Source organism: Lasioglossum baleicum, chromosome 3 (assembly GCF_051020765.1).
Source record: "Lasioglossum baleicum chromosome 3, iyLasBale1, whole genome shotgun sequence".
In the NCBI taxonomy this organism is placed as follows: domain Eukaryota; kingdom Metazoa; phylum Arthropoda; class Insecta; order Hymenoptera; family Halictidae; genus Lasioglossum; species Lasioglossum baleicum.
Window position 1 is genome coordinate 4,686,401 of NC_134931.1, and position 14,262 is coordinate 4,700,662.

At 31.8% G+C, this 14,262-nt stretch overlaps 3 protein-coding genes and 1 long non-coding RNA gene across 14 annotated transcripts; 2 read left to right on the forward strand and 2 right to left on the reverse strand.

The window, feature by feature from the left end:
- The first annotated feature begins 557 nt into the window (after positions 1-557).
- Positions 558-3,521, forward strand: LOC143207055 (uncharacterized). The gene is made up of 2 exons (XM_076420084.1): positions 558-1,702; positions 1,782-3,521. The coding sequence occupies exons 1-2, from the start codon at positions 558-560 to the stop codon at positions 1,909-1,911; spliced, it is 1,275 nt and encodes a 424-aa protein (XP_076276199.1). The 3' UTR covers positions 1,912-3,521.
- Rnft2 (ring finger protein, transmembrane 2) lies at positions 1,497-5,152 on the reverse strand. Of its 8 annotated transcripts, none has more exons than XM_076420079.1 (5): positions 4,995-5,152; positions 4,136-4,396; positions 3,304-4,050; positions 3,018-3,233; positions 1,497-2,944 (listed from the first exon to the last, which is right to left on the reverse strand). In XM_076420079.1, the coding sequence occupies exons 2-5, from the start codon at positions 4,289-4,291 to the stop codon at positions 2,711-2,713; spliced, it is 1,353 nt and encodes a 450-aa protein (XP_076276194.1). In that variant the 5' UTR covers positions 4,292-4,396; positions 4,995-5,152; the 3' UTR covers positions 1,497-2,710. The 8 variants fall into 8 exon arrangements, with proteins under 8 accessions (XP_076276194.1, XP_076276198.1, XP_076276195.1 ...); XM_076420083.1 differs by having other exon boundaries at positions 4,145-4,396; positions 4,799-5,128; XM_076420080.1 differs by having other exon boundaries at positions 4,882-5,127.
- A 493-nt stretch (positions 5,153-5,645) lies between these two features.
- Positions 5,646-7,603, forward strand: Snap29 (Synaptosomal-associated protein 29kDa). The gene is made up of 2 exons (XM_076420093.1): positions 5,646-6,050; positions 6,806-7,603. Exons 1-2 carry the CDS (start codon positions 5,778-5,780, stop codon positions 7,319-7,321), a joined length of 789 nt encoding a protein of 262 aa, XP_076276208.1. The 5' UTR covers positions 5,646-5,777; the 3' UTR covers positions 7,322-7,603.
- Positions 7,604-9,057: 1,454 nt separating this feature from the next.
- Positions 9,058-14,123, reverse strand: LOC143207067 (uncharacterized). Of its 4 annotated transcripts, none has more exons than XR_013008602.1 (4): positions 13,124-13,217; positions 10,437-10,575; positions 9,840-9,943; positions 9,058-9,209 (listed from the first exon to the last, which is right to left on the reverse strand). It is a non-coding gene; the product is annotated as an uncharacterized LOC143207067 (long non-coding RNA). The 4 variants fall into 4 exon arrangements; XR_013008603.1 differs by having other exon boundaries at positions 9,058-9,204; positions 9,839-9,943; XR_013008605.1 differs by lacking the exons at positions 9,058-9,209; positions 13,124-13,217 and adding an exon at positions 13,989-14,123 and having other exon boundaries at positions 9,839-9,943.
- Positions 14,124-14,262: the final 139 nt, after the last annotated feature.

The window sequence follows — 14,262 nt, forward strand, 5'->3', positions numbered from 1 at the left end:
CTAGTATTAATGGAATACTGGACGGAGTAAAATTGAGAGAATTATTAAAATATTTCGCGAAAATAAAGTGTACCGTTTCAAAATACAAGGCGCAGTTTCTAGTAAACTATTGCCAACAGTTGAAAAATAATCATAAAAGACCCTACGACCATCCCTAATCTGCCCTAATGTTTCCTTACATATAATCTCGTCATGAGAGGTTGCCTTAATTTTCGACAAGTTTTTGAAATGGAAATCGATGAAGAAGTTACTTATATATGTTGTAATTTGTTAAATCAAGGTTAGTTATAGTTATGTTCCAGTAGTATGTATCCGATCATCGATAGTGCGCAAATATTTGTGAAATATTTAGCGATATTTGATCGTTTATATATCCATCTATGAACGACTATAATCTCCCATTCCTGATTCCGAGCGAGAACATTTACAACGGCGAGACCTTCCGCTTTATTGAAGGTTAACTATCGATGCAATTTAGCGGTAAATACAAGATAAACGACATAATAACTGAATCGCAGTTGGATTTATGTAGTCTAGAAAGATAAAAAAAAATTATAATGAGTAACAGAGAAAAAAGTGATTCACGATCAGATCAATGTGTTAAGAGTAAGGAAGAAAGGGATAGAAGGCAATCAGTATCTTCGCACAGTGACAATTCTGATGTTAAGAAAACCAGGCGTAACGCATGCAGTAAAGATAAAAGAAAGAAATCAAAACATAGAAGCAGCTCAAGCAGCTCGAGCTCTTCTAGCGGTTCTAGTCGTGAAGCTAAACACTCTAACGATAAAGACAAAAGGAGCAACAAGTGGGATAAAAGATATGAAAATGGAATGCGATTATACCGAACAAATACAAGGGAAAGTAGAGGGTATTATAAAGGACGCAGTGGGTATTTAGATAATCGGAAACGTATGTTCAATTATCGACCTTACAAACACTCCGGGTTTTATGATAGGAGTAGAATGCATAATAATTCACAATATCATAAGTATAATAACGAAAGGAGGAATAATCGATTTTCAAATCATAATATTAGAAGACCACCATATAATAGATCTAGAAGTAGAAGCAGTCAGAACTATGATTATCAGAGAGACATAAAAGATTCCAGCGAATATTCAAGAGAAAGTAATTCGAAAGAACGAAATTTAAAACGTTCGAACACCGATAAAGTAGAATCAAGAAAAGGTAATGCGGACGAGTCCTATTCAAAAGGAAAAGATAAAAAAAGGGAAGAAGAAGATGTAGAAGAAAAGACTGATCATTCTACTCATAAGAAATCTAAAAGAAAAAGGTCCTTATCTTCTTCAAGTTCTACAAGCGTTAGCAGTACCAGTAGCGAGAGTAGTAGCAGTAGTTCTAGTAGTAGCAGCAGCAGTAGTAGCGACAGCAGTAGCAGTTCCAATACATCTGAAGATGAAAGGAAACGCAAGAAAGCAAAGAGAAAAGCTAAAAAATTAAAGAAAGTTATGAAGAAACGTAAGAAGAAGAAAAGGATGAGGAAGAAGTTGAAGAAAAAGCTAAAGAAGTCATCTTCTAAAAAGAAGGCTCGCAATACTGACAAATGTAAGGATAATGTTACTAAAGACACTTCACAAGAAGTGGAAAAGTCAAAGACAATGGCACCAATGACAAAAGAAGAATGGGAAAAGAAACAAAACATGATACGTAGAGTATATGATGAGGAAACTGGAAGATATAGGTAATTCAAACACAAAACACAACTATAATTTTCATTAATATGTTATAAACATCATACAAGACATTTAATATTGTTATAGGTTAATTAAAGGAGATGGAGAAATTTTAGAAGAAATTGTGAGTAGAGAACGTCACAAAGAGATTAACAAACAAGCAACTAAAGGAGATGGAGAATATTTTCAGGCACGATTAAAAACCAATGTTTTCTGAACTATTTTTCTATGTATACTAAAGTAATACCCGTACATAGTAATTACTTTATCGTCAGTGTTGAAGTCCAGTACAACAATATGTTTTATAATATCTTAAAGAAAATACTTACGTTGTACATTAATAAATCTTATCGACAATGTAATGTTAGTTAGATTACATTTACATTACATAGCAGTCCATAGTTGGTAACCAAATGTTATGATATTATCGGTAATGAGATCAATTTAGATTCTAAATCAGTTTTACACAGATATAATACTTTACTTTCATATTTCATCTCACAATAATATTTGTTATCATACACGAAATTGACAATTTTTTTAAATATACTGACATGGAAAGTAATAGACTAATGCATTGAAAAAATTTTGCGATTGTTTATTATTTTCATAAATTGGTCACATTATTTTCATAAATAAAAAGTTAACGTTTGATAAGTTATCTCTCAGATACAAATCTTATTGCGCGCATGTTTATTACTTAAGTCTTATGTACAAAATATTTTACAGAGTTATAACATTTATACAGTTTCTCAATTTTTTTTTAACTTGTATGAAAAAACTTAAGTTTTGATTTTCTTAGTAAGTACCCTATAAATGTAAAGTCATCTCATTGCATACATTAAAAGTGTAAAAATAAATAAACAATATCTAAAGTGTTATAAACTATTGAAGAAAATTTTACAGTGTAAATGATTTAAATTATAACTGTTTGTTGCAACCAATGAATGGAAGCTTTTTTAGCTAATGTAAGAAGTAAAGAAAGGTTTAGCAATTAAATGTACATTACATTGTGGTCAATATATCTGAATATACTGAGTTGTATGGCCATCTCGATAAATAGGGTCATCAGTTATTACTGCACGACATAATGGACATGAACGTTCTCTATCTAACCAAGTTAAAACACACGATTCACAAAAGATATGGTTACAGAGTAGTTTCACTGGCATTGAATATTCTTCATGACAAATTGCACAAATACCTCCAGATGCTGTTAACTCTTCTTTGGATGGTGACAATCCCAAATTCTACAAAATTTCAAATTTTTAACTTTTTACAAATCTATATACATACTTCTTACAGACAGATAGCAGTACATACCACATTTTGAAATAATTTGCAAGCAGCAGTTTGAAATAATTTTAAACGAGACACTAAATCAGTTCGTTTGCTGATTATGTATAATATAGAGATAATAATTCCCAAAATTTTTTCTGGGCCTTCGTATGCTTCAAAAAAATAGTATAACCATGGTCGCATAGGTACAACACATCGATAAAGTTGAGATGTTGCTTCAAACATCAGATAATATTTTCCCTGAGACAACATTGTTTTTTAGTTTTCAATTTATTAATATTATGAGATAATTATATATATTGAAACTTACTCTTTTTCGAAGCGGTAGAAGTTTGGAAGGTAGACATGTTAAAAACACTTTAGAAATAATAGTAATAAGTTTCAGAATAAAATCTGTTATCAAAATCGACCATAGTAGTTCCCAGATTGTAAGAGGCTGGGTGTAAGGAAAAAATATATGTGTATCACACTCAAAAGGAATAAAAACTATACATGCAATAATATAACATGTGATAACTAAAAGAGAAATCCAGCTTTTATTATGTTGTTTCGCAATCTCACGTTTCACAACATTATTGGCATGAGTGAATGTGACAAATAATACTAAAAAATTCAATACACTAACTCTATGATCATAAAGACCTTTGGCAAGTAGAAGAGAAATGAAAAAAATATATTTTTGCATTCCTTTCAATAATGCACGTGTTTCTGGTCTCATTGGTAGCGTTTCCGTAGAGTTTTCCTCTAAGTTATTATTGTTGTTGTTATTGTTATTAATATTGTGATTAATGGCAATATTAGTATTGTTGTTGTGATTTTCACCTACAACTTCATTTGCAGCTTCACGAATATTATTTAGAAAATTATCTGTAGCAGTTGTTTGTTGGTGATGATGATTGTTATGATCAGAGCCATCATGTGGTTGTGCATCGATTGTTGGTTCACCCTCAACATCAATTATGTAATTATCCGTTGAAGGGAGTAGTATATTCGATGAACTTTGAATTCTCTGAATATTCTGAATGTTTAACAATGAAGTTAACGTAATCCTAGGTGGCTATAAACAAAATAACAGATTACTATTAAGCACATTATTAATACAACAATGCATACGACAAAAGTATATATCGAAAAACACTTACAACACGTACATTTTCTATCAACGGTCTAATATCTTCTATGGTAGAAGATATATTATTTGCAAATATTCTAGAATGTTCCATAGTTCTAGTACTAAGATTAAAACCTCTTATACTGATAGATGGTACAAATCTGGTTGTAGTTGATGAATCTGTCATTATCAACTCTCAAGACAGCTCGATGTCGCTTACATTTATTACATGAGGTATATCATGTAATGTATTGAGTTATATCAAACACATCGATTATCCTCTGTTCTTTATCTATAATTACAATAAATTTTTATATTTATGTTTATATACATGTTTATCATAAAATTACACTTTCAATTTATAAAACTATATGGACGGGAATATCTATTACCAATATTTTAAAAATACTCTGCATTTAATAAAAGCAAAAAAAACAGCATTCAATAACAACGATCAAAAGCACTAAATATATATACATTATACATTATTCCGTCTTCAAAGCAATAAGTGACTTGAACGGAGATTTACATACGATAGAATTTTTTCGGATAAACACTTCCATATAGGGAACTATCTATTAATCAGCATAAAGACAAATTATCGCAAATCCGTGTTTACACATTCATAGGAATGTAACATTGTCAAAACATATGAAAAAGTGGGGAAGGATGTCGTCGTACAGTATTTAGTTACCAAAGAGTGTGTGCGGATTGAGACTTGTAACCATAAAATACAAACGATCTAATCATTTTCTGCAATTAATAATTTTATAATACCATATTCATTGCACTAAAACGCCAGAGCAGAAAGTTTTGCACTTCTTACAATTGTAAACTGTCGTCAATAGGCTAAAATAATAATATTTTACATGTATAAATACAAAATATACCATCAAACAAAGATCTGCATAGGGCGGGAAAACCGAGTGATTCGACAATTCCACATCTTTTTCGAAGTTCTCTGTCTTGCCGTCTCAACTAATTATATAGTCTCAAGTCTCAACGTCTCAACACTCTCAACTCACTGATATATATGCTATATATATCAGTGCTGTATATAGACAGCGGATTTTATGCATTTATGACAAAAATGAGTATATATTTAGGTGTAATTTAAAACAGTAATAGAAGAATTTAAAAATACTGTTACATTATTTTCAACTTTCTATTTCACTCCAGTTTGTTGCAATTTGGGTAGAAAATTTTTATTTTGCATAGAGATCGGCTGTATACTGATTACACTGATTATAATAAGTGCTATGATCAGTGAAATATAAATTCAGTTGGGAAGACGAAAAGAAAAGTCTCATAGACTATTTAATTATATAGATAATGATACATAATGAAAGTAATTTTTTACTTAAAATTGAGTTGATGCCACTTTATATATTATATATTCATATACTTACCAATATCATATACTTACTGATATCACCTGATATGATTCAAATAAAATTTAGATTTCTTCTCTTGTATTTGATTTTTTATCCTCTCGTGAGTGGCGCTGCAATGTGCCCGTTCAAAACAAGAGAGTTACTAGTCTATGATTGTCTATACTCTATACTTATGAAGACTGAGACTGAGAGAGTGAGGTGTATGATTGTGAACGACTCGGACAGATCTTGAAACAATTTTTGCGTAAAATTCTTCGAGTGCATGATATTAGTAACGAAATGGCAAGTCAGAATTATTTGAGTGATCCAAAGAACCCATTATTCGCGCTTGAAGATGATATCACCGATGAAACCTTTTTGAAAAGGGCACCATCGAGATCTATCGGACATACCAGTTACAATCAGTATACCAATTATGACAACGAGCTTGAAAACAACCATCGACAATTATTACAACAAAAAAAGGAGATCGAAGAGCGTACAATTCAATCATCCGAGAGATCCATTTCATTATTACGAGATTCTGAGCAAATTGGAGCTGCCACTGCAGAGGTAATTTTCAAATAATAACTAAACACGTATGTAAAAACCTTATCGTTTACTGACACACGGCTATATATACAAAGCGTTCATGGATAATATTTCTTGGAAAACACGACCGATAAGTCCGTGTTTACATCAAAATCATATCAAAATTTGCAATGCTGCTTTAATAGCTGTATTAATCCACGTCTTATTTAGAAAATTTTTATTCTAAAAATTATGATTTCTAATTGACAATGGATATACACTGCTGTGCAAAAGACAGAAGCACCCGACCATATTTAATAGAAAAGCGTAAAAAATCAAATAAGAACACGGTAAGTTTTGAAAAAGGATTCCGCTGTTTAATTGGATAGTTCTGAGAATATATGTGTGATTGTGGATTATCTAATACTTTAAATACAATAAATAAATCATTGTACAATACAATTTCTACATAAAGATATTGTTTGTCATTATATCTTATAATTATACTGGGTGCTTCTTTCTTTTGCACAGTAGTGTATGTATAAGTTATTTAGACAGTTATAATTAATTAATTTTCAGTCTATTATGATACTACATTGTTCTACGTATGTATACTATTACTTGTATAGTACATGTTGCATAAGATATTAATGTACATATTGAGCAATTAATTTTATTTCAAATAAAATACTGAATATTGTAATAGTAAAAAAGATTATTTTATATTACAGTAATACAATGTATTTATGCTTATGTGTATTCTGTGGTATACATAAATATTATTATCTTTATTTTAGGAACTCATTAGACAAAGAGAACAATTAGAAAGAACAGAGAAAAGATTAGATGATATCAATAGTACTTTAAGATTTAGTCAGAAACATATTCAAGGAATCAAAAGTGTATTTGGAAGTCTAAAGAATTATCTCAGCGGTAAATCATTGGATGCACCTATACCATCGACTAAATTATCAGAGTCTTCTAGTTCTGAGTCAATGACATCTCCAGCCCTATCAAATTCTTTGGAGCAAGTTCAGACTAATATAGCTAGTACAAGTCCAGCATTAAAATTACGTGGTTTGTACGATGATGATGATAGTAACTCTATGACAAATAATGTTAGCAAGATTATAGAAAAGAATTTAGATGAAATGAGCGGTTCATTATCTAGATTAAAAGGTTTAGCAGTAGGACTATCAGAAGAAATAGATTTACAAAATGATTTAATCGATAACATTACCGACAAAGCTGAGAAAACGGATATAATGCTTCAGAAGCAAAATAAAGATCTTACTCACTTGTTAAAAAAATAAGCAAAATGTACAATATTTATTATATGTAAGAAAAATGTTTATTAGGTTAATTTTTGTACATTTTAAAGTTTTAAACTTTTATGGATGTACTGAAAAAAATAATGATATTACTTAATTAAATGTAAAAATATTATATGTATTATTCATACATCGCATTCGCTTTACATCATGCTGAAATACAGTACTATGTAATGTTCCGAAATTATAACATATATAACTGTAATGGTAAGTAAGAATTAGATTTAAAATTAAATGGAGAAATAGAAATCATGCATCATCTTAGTCATTTCTTTTTTGTTGCACCTGTAGCACATGGTACATATATAACTTTTTAAATGATAACTCAACAATATATTAAGAAATAACATTTCAATTTTACCCTCCATAAATCTAAAAACGTTTCCGCAAACTTGAAACAATTTTTATATTGCTTCAGTTATTTTATGTGTAAGGCCATTTTTGTAATCAACTCCAAAATAATGAAAGAGATGCTGTGATAACAATTAAACTCTATTAAGTATTAATTTGATAATATCTAGAATTTAATATTGTTATCGAGTTTTATTGATGATAATAAAGAGATAAGATTAATTCTAAACAAGATCTGATTTAAAAATGCAAACCATTAAATTAATTCTTCTTCAACTCTCTTGTATGAATCATGTGTAAATACTTCGTTTTTTATATTCAGAAAATAAAATAACACAAACAAGGATACTAAGTGAGTATTTTAGTATAAAGAAAATTGAATTCATTAAAAATGTAATTACAAAACCAAGGCCTCAAGTTAAAAATTTCTTCGATTGTGACAGTACTAGGGAATTTATTTTCATAATATTATTAGATATTTTATGCTATGTACAATATATTTCAACATAAAAAGTAAATACTGTAAAGTAAATACTGTTATTTACTAAAAGTAAATACAACATACATAAATACTGAATTATGTACAATATACACAATACTGTACCTATTTAAATCATTACAATAAATATGTAAACATCACATATTTTCATTAAGACTTAAGTTTGTAACATCCAAGTCATTGAACATTGAAATTTTTAAAAAGTTGTCTTGTTTATTTTTAATTATATGTTTACTTTTAACAGAATATCATAATGTAAATTATGTAATTATCAAATTAAATACTTCCATTTAGAAAAGACTTTTCACAAAACAGAAAACCACAAACACTTTTATAAATTTTAATCTTTGTAATTCATTTTATATACTAATTAAACTGAAATGAATAATTACATAATAATAAGCTTATACATTATCATTGGCAAAGGTCCAGTATTTGATACAATTTCATATGGAAAAATATTTGTATAAAATTGTTTAGTAACTATATAAAGATTCATAATTCCATTGTTAATATCATTCCAAACATTAAAAAAAAATATGTTATTAGAAAATATCATTTAGGTCTTAAGATTGTTGATATTGGAATCTTTATACATGTATTGTATTTTATAGATGTTTTAAACAAAACTACCTATGTGTATCAAAATATCTCATTTATCCTTTACTTTTCCCAAAAGGTTATATCCTTTACTAATATTAACTTTTGTGTTTGAATGCTTTCATTTTAATTGATTTTCTAAAAGTGAAAAATCTGTTTTAGTTTTGTATTATAAAAGTTTGAAAACTATAGGGATTAATGATATAATTAGTCAAAATATGCGTCGTTAGTAATTCTTTGACTGCGAAATTAGTAAAACAATTGTAGATCAATTACAATATTTGTGTAATATTTATAAAGGTGAAATATAAAAAATTACAAAGTTCACCTGATGCTCATGTATATATGCATCTGTTGTATTATATTTCTACATAAACAGAGTTACACTAATTATACTCTATAGCACTGCAAGTGTGTATATATATATATATATACCCCGACAGCACAGTCTGCCCGAGCCCACCGTCGGACCCAGCTAGCCGAGCCCCAGCCCGACACGTTACGGGCTAACGCAATGCTTGGCTCAGCGTTGAGACCAAATCAGGACGATTTAGCCTGGCCCCTGTGCACAAAAGGGCGCGATTTTCACCTGCCGGGGGCTCGAGCCCAGAGCCTGACGGCCGGGCTGGGATTCAGCCTGTTTTTGAGAGGGCAGCACGGTATCACACTAATGTGGCCAATCAGTGCTTCGATTGGGCCCAACTTTTCTCGCGCATGCGCGACACAGGGCGGGTCGCATCAATGTGGCAGTACTTTGCAAATGCGTAGCAGTCTCCCTTGTTACCGACAAAAGTATAATAAGTTAATAAATAAGACCTTTGAGGGCGATTGCTGCCTAGATTGACCTTTATTTGGCGTTTTTGACTACTGAAAAAACCCGTGTTTGTATTATCACGCAATGAGAACGCGAATCCCGCACCCTTGCAATCTTGCTAATCGGCTGAATCCTAGCCCGGCCGGCAGGCCCTGGGCTCGAGCCCTCGGCAGGCGGAAAACGCGCCCTTTTGTGCACAGGGGCCAGGCTGAAACCGAGCCGGTGTGCCGTCGGGGTATATATATATATATATATATAAATTTCATTTATTTAACTTTTTATTTCTTGCGTGATCATGTGTTGTTGAACCATCCTTGTCTGGTTTCTTAACTTGTCCCTCCTGCATGAATAAATATAATTATTGAAATGCAAGCATATTAAAAAAAATCTACATTTTTCTATTTAATTAAATGGAGTCTTCAAAGTTCAAAAAATGGGCATTGTCGAGAAAATATCATTCCACTGTGTAAATAAAATTATATTTTTAAGGTATGTAAAGTATGTATATATCTAGTACATATTTATTAATAAGCAAAGGCCTCAAACTCAAACGCAGCAAAGGGCCAATCAATTAGATTAATCATTAGCCAATTAATATTATTCGGTGAATCAAAACATAAAGGCTCTAACAAAGACTTCTTTTTTTTATAAAGAATTGATTTTTAGAAAAGAAATCACATCAAGGTCGTCAGTTTGCGACCCCTGCATAAAATGTATTTAAAAGTGTTCTTCCAGCAGAAAATTATACACACTGTATAACAGCATTGACGAGGTATAAGGTCTTATACTCTTATACCTAGTGGGTGATAACAGTATGAAAATTTATAACGTACCGGCTGTGCTATTTGTATTACCGCCTCCACCATTGTCTCCACCATTTTGCCTTCCTCGACCTCTACATGCCACTCCATCACCATGACGTCGGGCAGCGGCAGCAGTAGCCCCTTCTAAATTCATGGCCAGTGTAGATGCCTATCAATTTACACAAACATTATTCGTGTCTATTAATTTTAAAAATGTTGAAAACATTTTGTTCAGAGTGATACTGTGCAAGTATATATTTGTTGATGGAAGATACATAAACATACTTGTATACATATACTTGAAAATATCAATGTGAATGTCAGTAGTGTACCAATACATAATCGCAATTATGGTATTATTGATAAAGCAATGCCCACATCCATATTAGAGATAATATATGTATATGTAATACATGCATAGAGTAAATGTCAAAATTATTGGCACAAACATATTGAAATTAAAAATGTAATTAATCTTCCATTCCCTCCGACCACGACCAACCACGATTGACCATGCCACGACCCAACAAACTTACACCGTACCAACTTAGTAATGGTATACATTGTGTATACATTGGTATCAGGGTATCGCCACTCAATGTATTTTTCTGTTAGCACGGAAATCGAACGCCATCTGAATTTCGTGTTATATAACTAACGGGTAAACGCGGGAATTTTAAATCCATACTACCCATTCCTTGCTAATTTATAATTTTTATTTGAAAATAAAACAAATTAAAACATTTTAATACATTTTAAATTCAGTATATTCAATATTGTAACACTTACAAAAAGTATATGTACAATTTTCTACTTATTAATAAATTCAAACCATATTATCAAGCGCGATAACACTGTTTCATTACAAATATTGCAAATTAAACATTATTTACAAACTTTTTCACGATGAGAATACATCAAATGCATATCACAGCAATTAACAATGAACTGGCTCAATAAAAAGCAAAATAATGTATAACACACATCCACACATATCGTATATCTCGTAACACACATCGAGATCGTACAACACACATCGCAACTCGCAGAACATACATCGAGATCGTATAACACGAGATATAAGATGTGTGTTACGAGATGTACGATGTGTGTTACGATATATACGATGTGTGTTACGAGATATAAGATGTGTGTGGATGCGTAACACACATCGTATATATCGTAACACACATCGAGATCGTGTAACACACATCACCCACATCGTATATCTCGTAACACACATCGTGCATCTCGTAACACACATCTTATATCTCGTAACACACATCGTACATCTCGTAACACACATCGCAACTCGCAGAACATACATCGAGATCGTATAACACGAGATATAAGATGTGTGTTACGAGATGTACGATGTGTGTGATGTGTGTTACGATATATACGATGTGTGTTACGAGATATAAGATGTGTGTGGATGCGTAACACACATCGTATATATCGTAACACACATCGAGATCGTATAACACACATCACACACATCGTATATCTCGTAACACACATCGTACATCTCGTAACACACATCGAGACGTACAACACACATCGCAACTAGCACAACATACATCGAGATCGTATAACACGAGATATAAGATGTGTGTTACGAGATGTACGATGTGTGTTACGACATATACGATGTCTGTGATGTGTGTTACGAGATATAAGATGTGTGTAGATGCGTAACACACATCGTATATATCGTAACACACATCGAGATCGTATAACACACATCACACACATCGTATATCTCGTAACACACATCGTACATCTCGTAACACACATCGTACATCTCGTAACACACATCTTATATCTCGTAACACACATCAACATTGTATAACATACATCGCATATCGCAGAACATACATCGAGATCATACAACACACATCGCATATCGCAGAAAGCGAGGGTCATCTGTCCTTCCTTTGCGCAATCAACGATCGGCTGAGTGGCTAGACTACGACGAAGGACGACGACTGACCACCAAAAGAAGGTCATGGTGATAGTTTGGTGGTCTGTGGCCGGTTTGATTCACCACAGCTTCCTGAATCCTGGTGAAACCATTACAGCTGAAAAGTACCACCACCAAATCGACGAAATGCACAAGAAACTTCAAGGTTTGTGTCCAGCACTGGTCAGCAGAAATGGTCCTATCCTTCTCCACGACAACGCCCGGCCGACCCTTCAAAAGTTGAACGAATTAGGCTACGAAACTATCTCATCCACCATACTCACCAGATCTCTCGCCCACCGATTACCACTTTTTTAAGCATCTCGACAACTTCTTGCGTGAGAAATGCTTCAAATCCCAGAGAGATGCTGAAACGGCATTCAACGAGTTTGTCACCTCCAGGCTCCAGAATTTTATTCGACCGGAATAATAAGATTCTCCAACCTAATACATTGAAACCGTATATTTTTGTTTACAACTGTTTACAACGTGCACCAAAATACTGGCATCAATTCCATCTGGCGGACTGTTTGAGAATTACTCCTGCAAGTAGTGACATCTTTATTTCGTGTTATAGTACTAAATTCGTGCTAACAGTTCTCCTATTAGAGTGGCGATACCCTGGTATACACAAAAAAAATAAAAAAATACTATAAAGTAAAATGACAATATTATTGTAACAATAATATATGTATTAGTAACAAGCAGAATGAAACGATGAAAAAATATAGTTGATTTATTGTTAATGTCATACCACGATACAAAATAACAGAAAAACAAAGAAGCGATAGTTAAAAAACTTCATCTTGCGGGAGCTGCACTAGAAAACTGTTCTGTTTAAAATATACGATCATCTTTTTATACTTACAGAAGACAATTACAAAGCTAATCTTATATCAGGGAAACATATGTCCATTGTATTATTTCCTGCAATTTTTTAGTGTGTTATCTAACTTTTTTTCATCTTTCATTGTCTTGAAGCTTACTCATAGTCATTATAATAGTGTTTAGTTAAAAAAAAACAATGACAATGAAGTAACATAAAGCATTACGATAACTTTTAATTACAATTAAGACAATTGTAATATTAATATTATGGGGAAGTATCGCCTGACATGTATTATATGTTTTATTATGTTTTTCTACAACCAATAAACAATTCTTATAAATTTTTATACGCTAAATGTAAATTTTAAAACTATATTTTTCTTATCGTTTGTCAAAATAAATTAAATAATATGTACATATTATTTTATTTCAAATTATATATAGTATCGATTTCTGTAAGAAAAATCCTTTACGTAAAAATGACACCTTCATATAATAGCATATGTTGTGCAATTATAAGTGATTATAAATGTACAGTACTGTACAGCTTGTCAAATCTAGCTGTACGAATGACCAAAGAGTGCCAAAGACCAAAACTTAGGAATGCGCAGACAAAAACAAAGACCACACTGGACCACACTTGACGAGAGAAGGATGCAACATATGAACGCTAAGGTACACACCTCGTCAAAAGTGCGTACTGTCCATTATTTCTTACAGCAGTAAACATACAAAACAACTGTTTATATGTTTGTGTGAATATACTTGTGTCACTTTACTTTTTAACTGACCTGTCGCCACGTGCATCGTTAACAAGTGATGATCAGTTCCGAGATTCCTCCTACCTACCATTGCGCAGCGGCGAGATTTCCCCTTGCGGAGGACATTCAGACGCACAGCTAGATTTGACAAGATTGTACATTTCGCAATATCATAAAACTTGGCATTAATTATTTTACCCAATATATATTTACGAATAATGAATAATTCAATATTTCAAACTTCTTTGAAATCGTAAGAAGGGGAAGCGTCAATAAATGCATTATCAGAATGTTAAAAATTACT

Bases quoted from the DNA above. Each gene is read 5' to 3' on its own strand.
- Snap29 (XM_076420093.1), top strand. From the start codon at position 5,778: ATGGCAAGTCAGAATTATTTGAGTGATCCAAAGAACCCATTATTCGCG. The intron at 6,051-6,805 runs GTAATTTTCAAA...TCTTTATTTTAG, and splicing joins TTGGAGCTGCCACTGCAGAG to GAACTCATTAGACAAAGAGA.
- LOC143207055 (XM_076420084.1), top strand. From the start codon at position 558: ATGAGTAACAGAGAAAAAAGTGATTCACGATCAGATCAATGTGTTAAG. The intron at 1,703-1,781 runs GTAATTCAAACA...ATATTGTTATAG, and splicing joins GAGGAAACTGGAAGATATAG to GTTAATTAAAGGAGATGGAG.
- Rnft2 (XM_076420079.1), bottom strand. From the start codon at position 4,291: ATGACAGATTCATCAACTACAACCAGATTTGTACCATCTATCAGTATA. The intron at 3,234-3,303 runs GTAAGTTTCAAT...ATGTTGTCTCAG, and splicing joins TTCTACCGCTTCGAAAAAGA to GGAAAATATTATCTGATGTT. The intron at 2,945-3,017 runs GTATGTACTGCT...GAAATTTTGTAG, and splicing joins GCAAATTATTTCAAAATGTG to AATTTGGGATTGTCACCATC.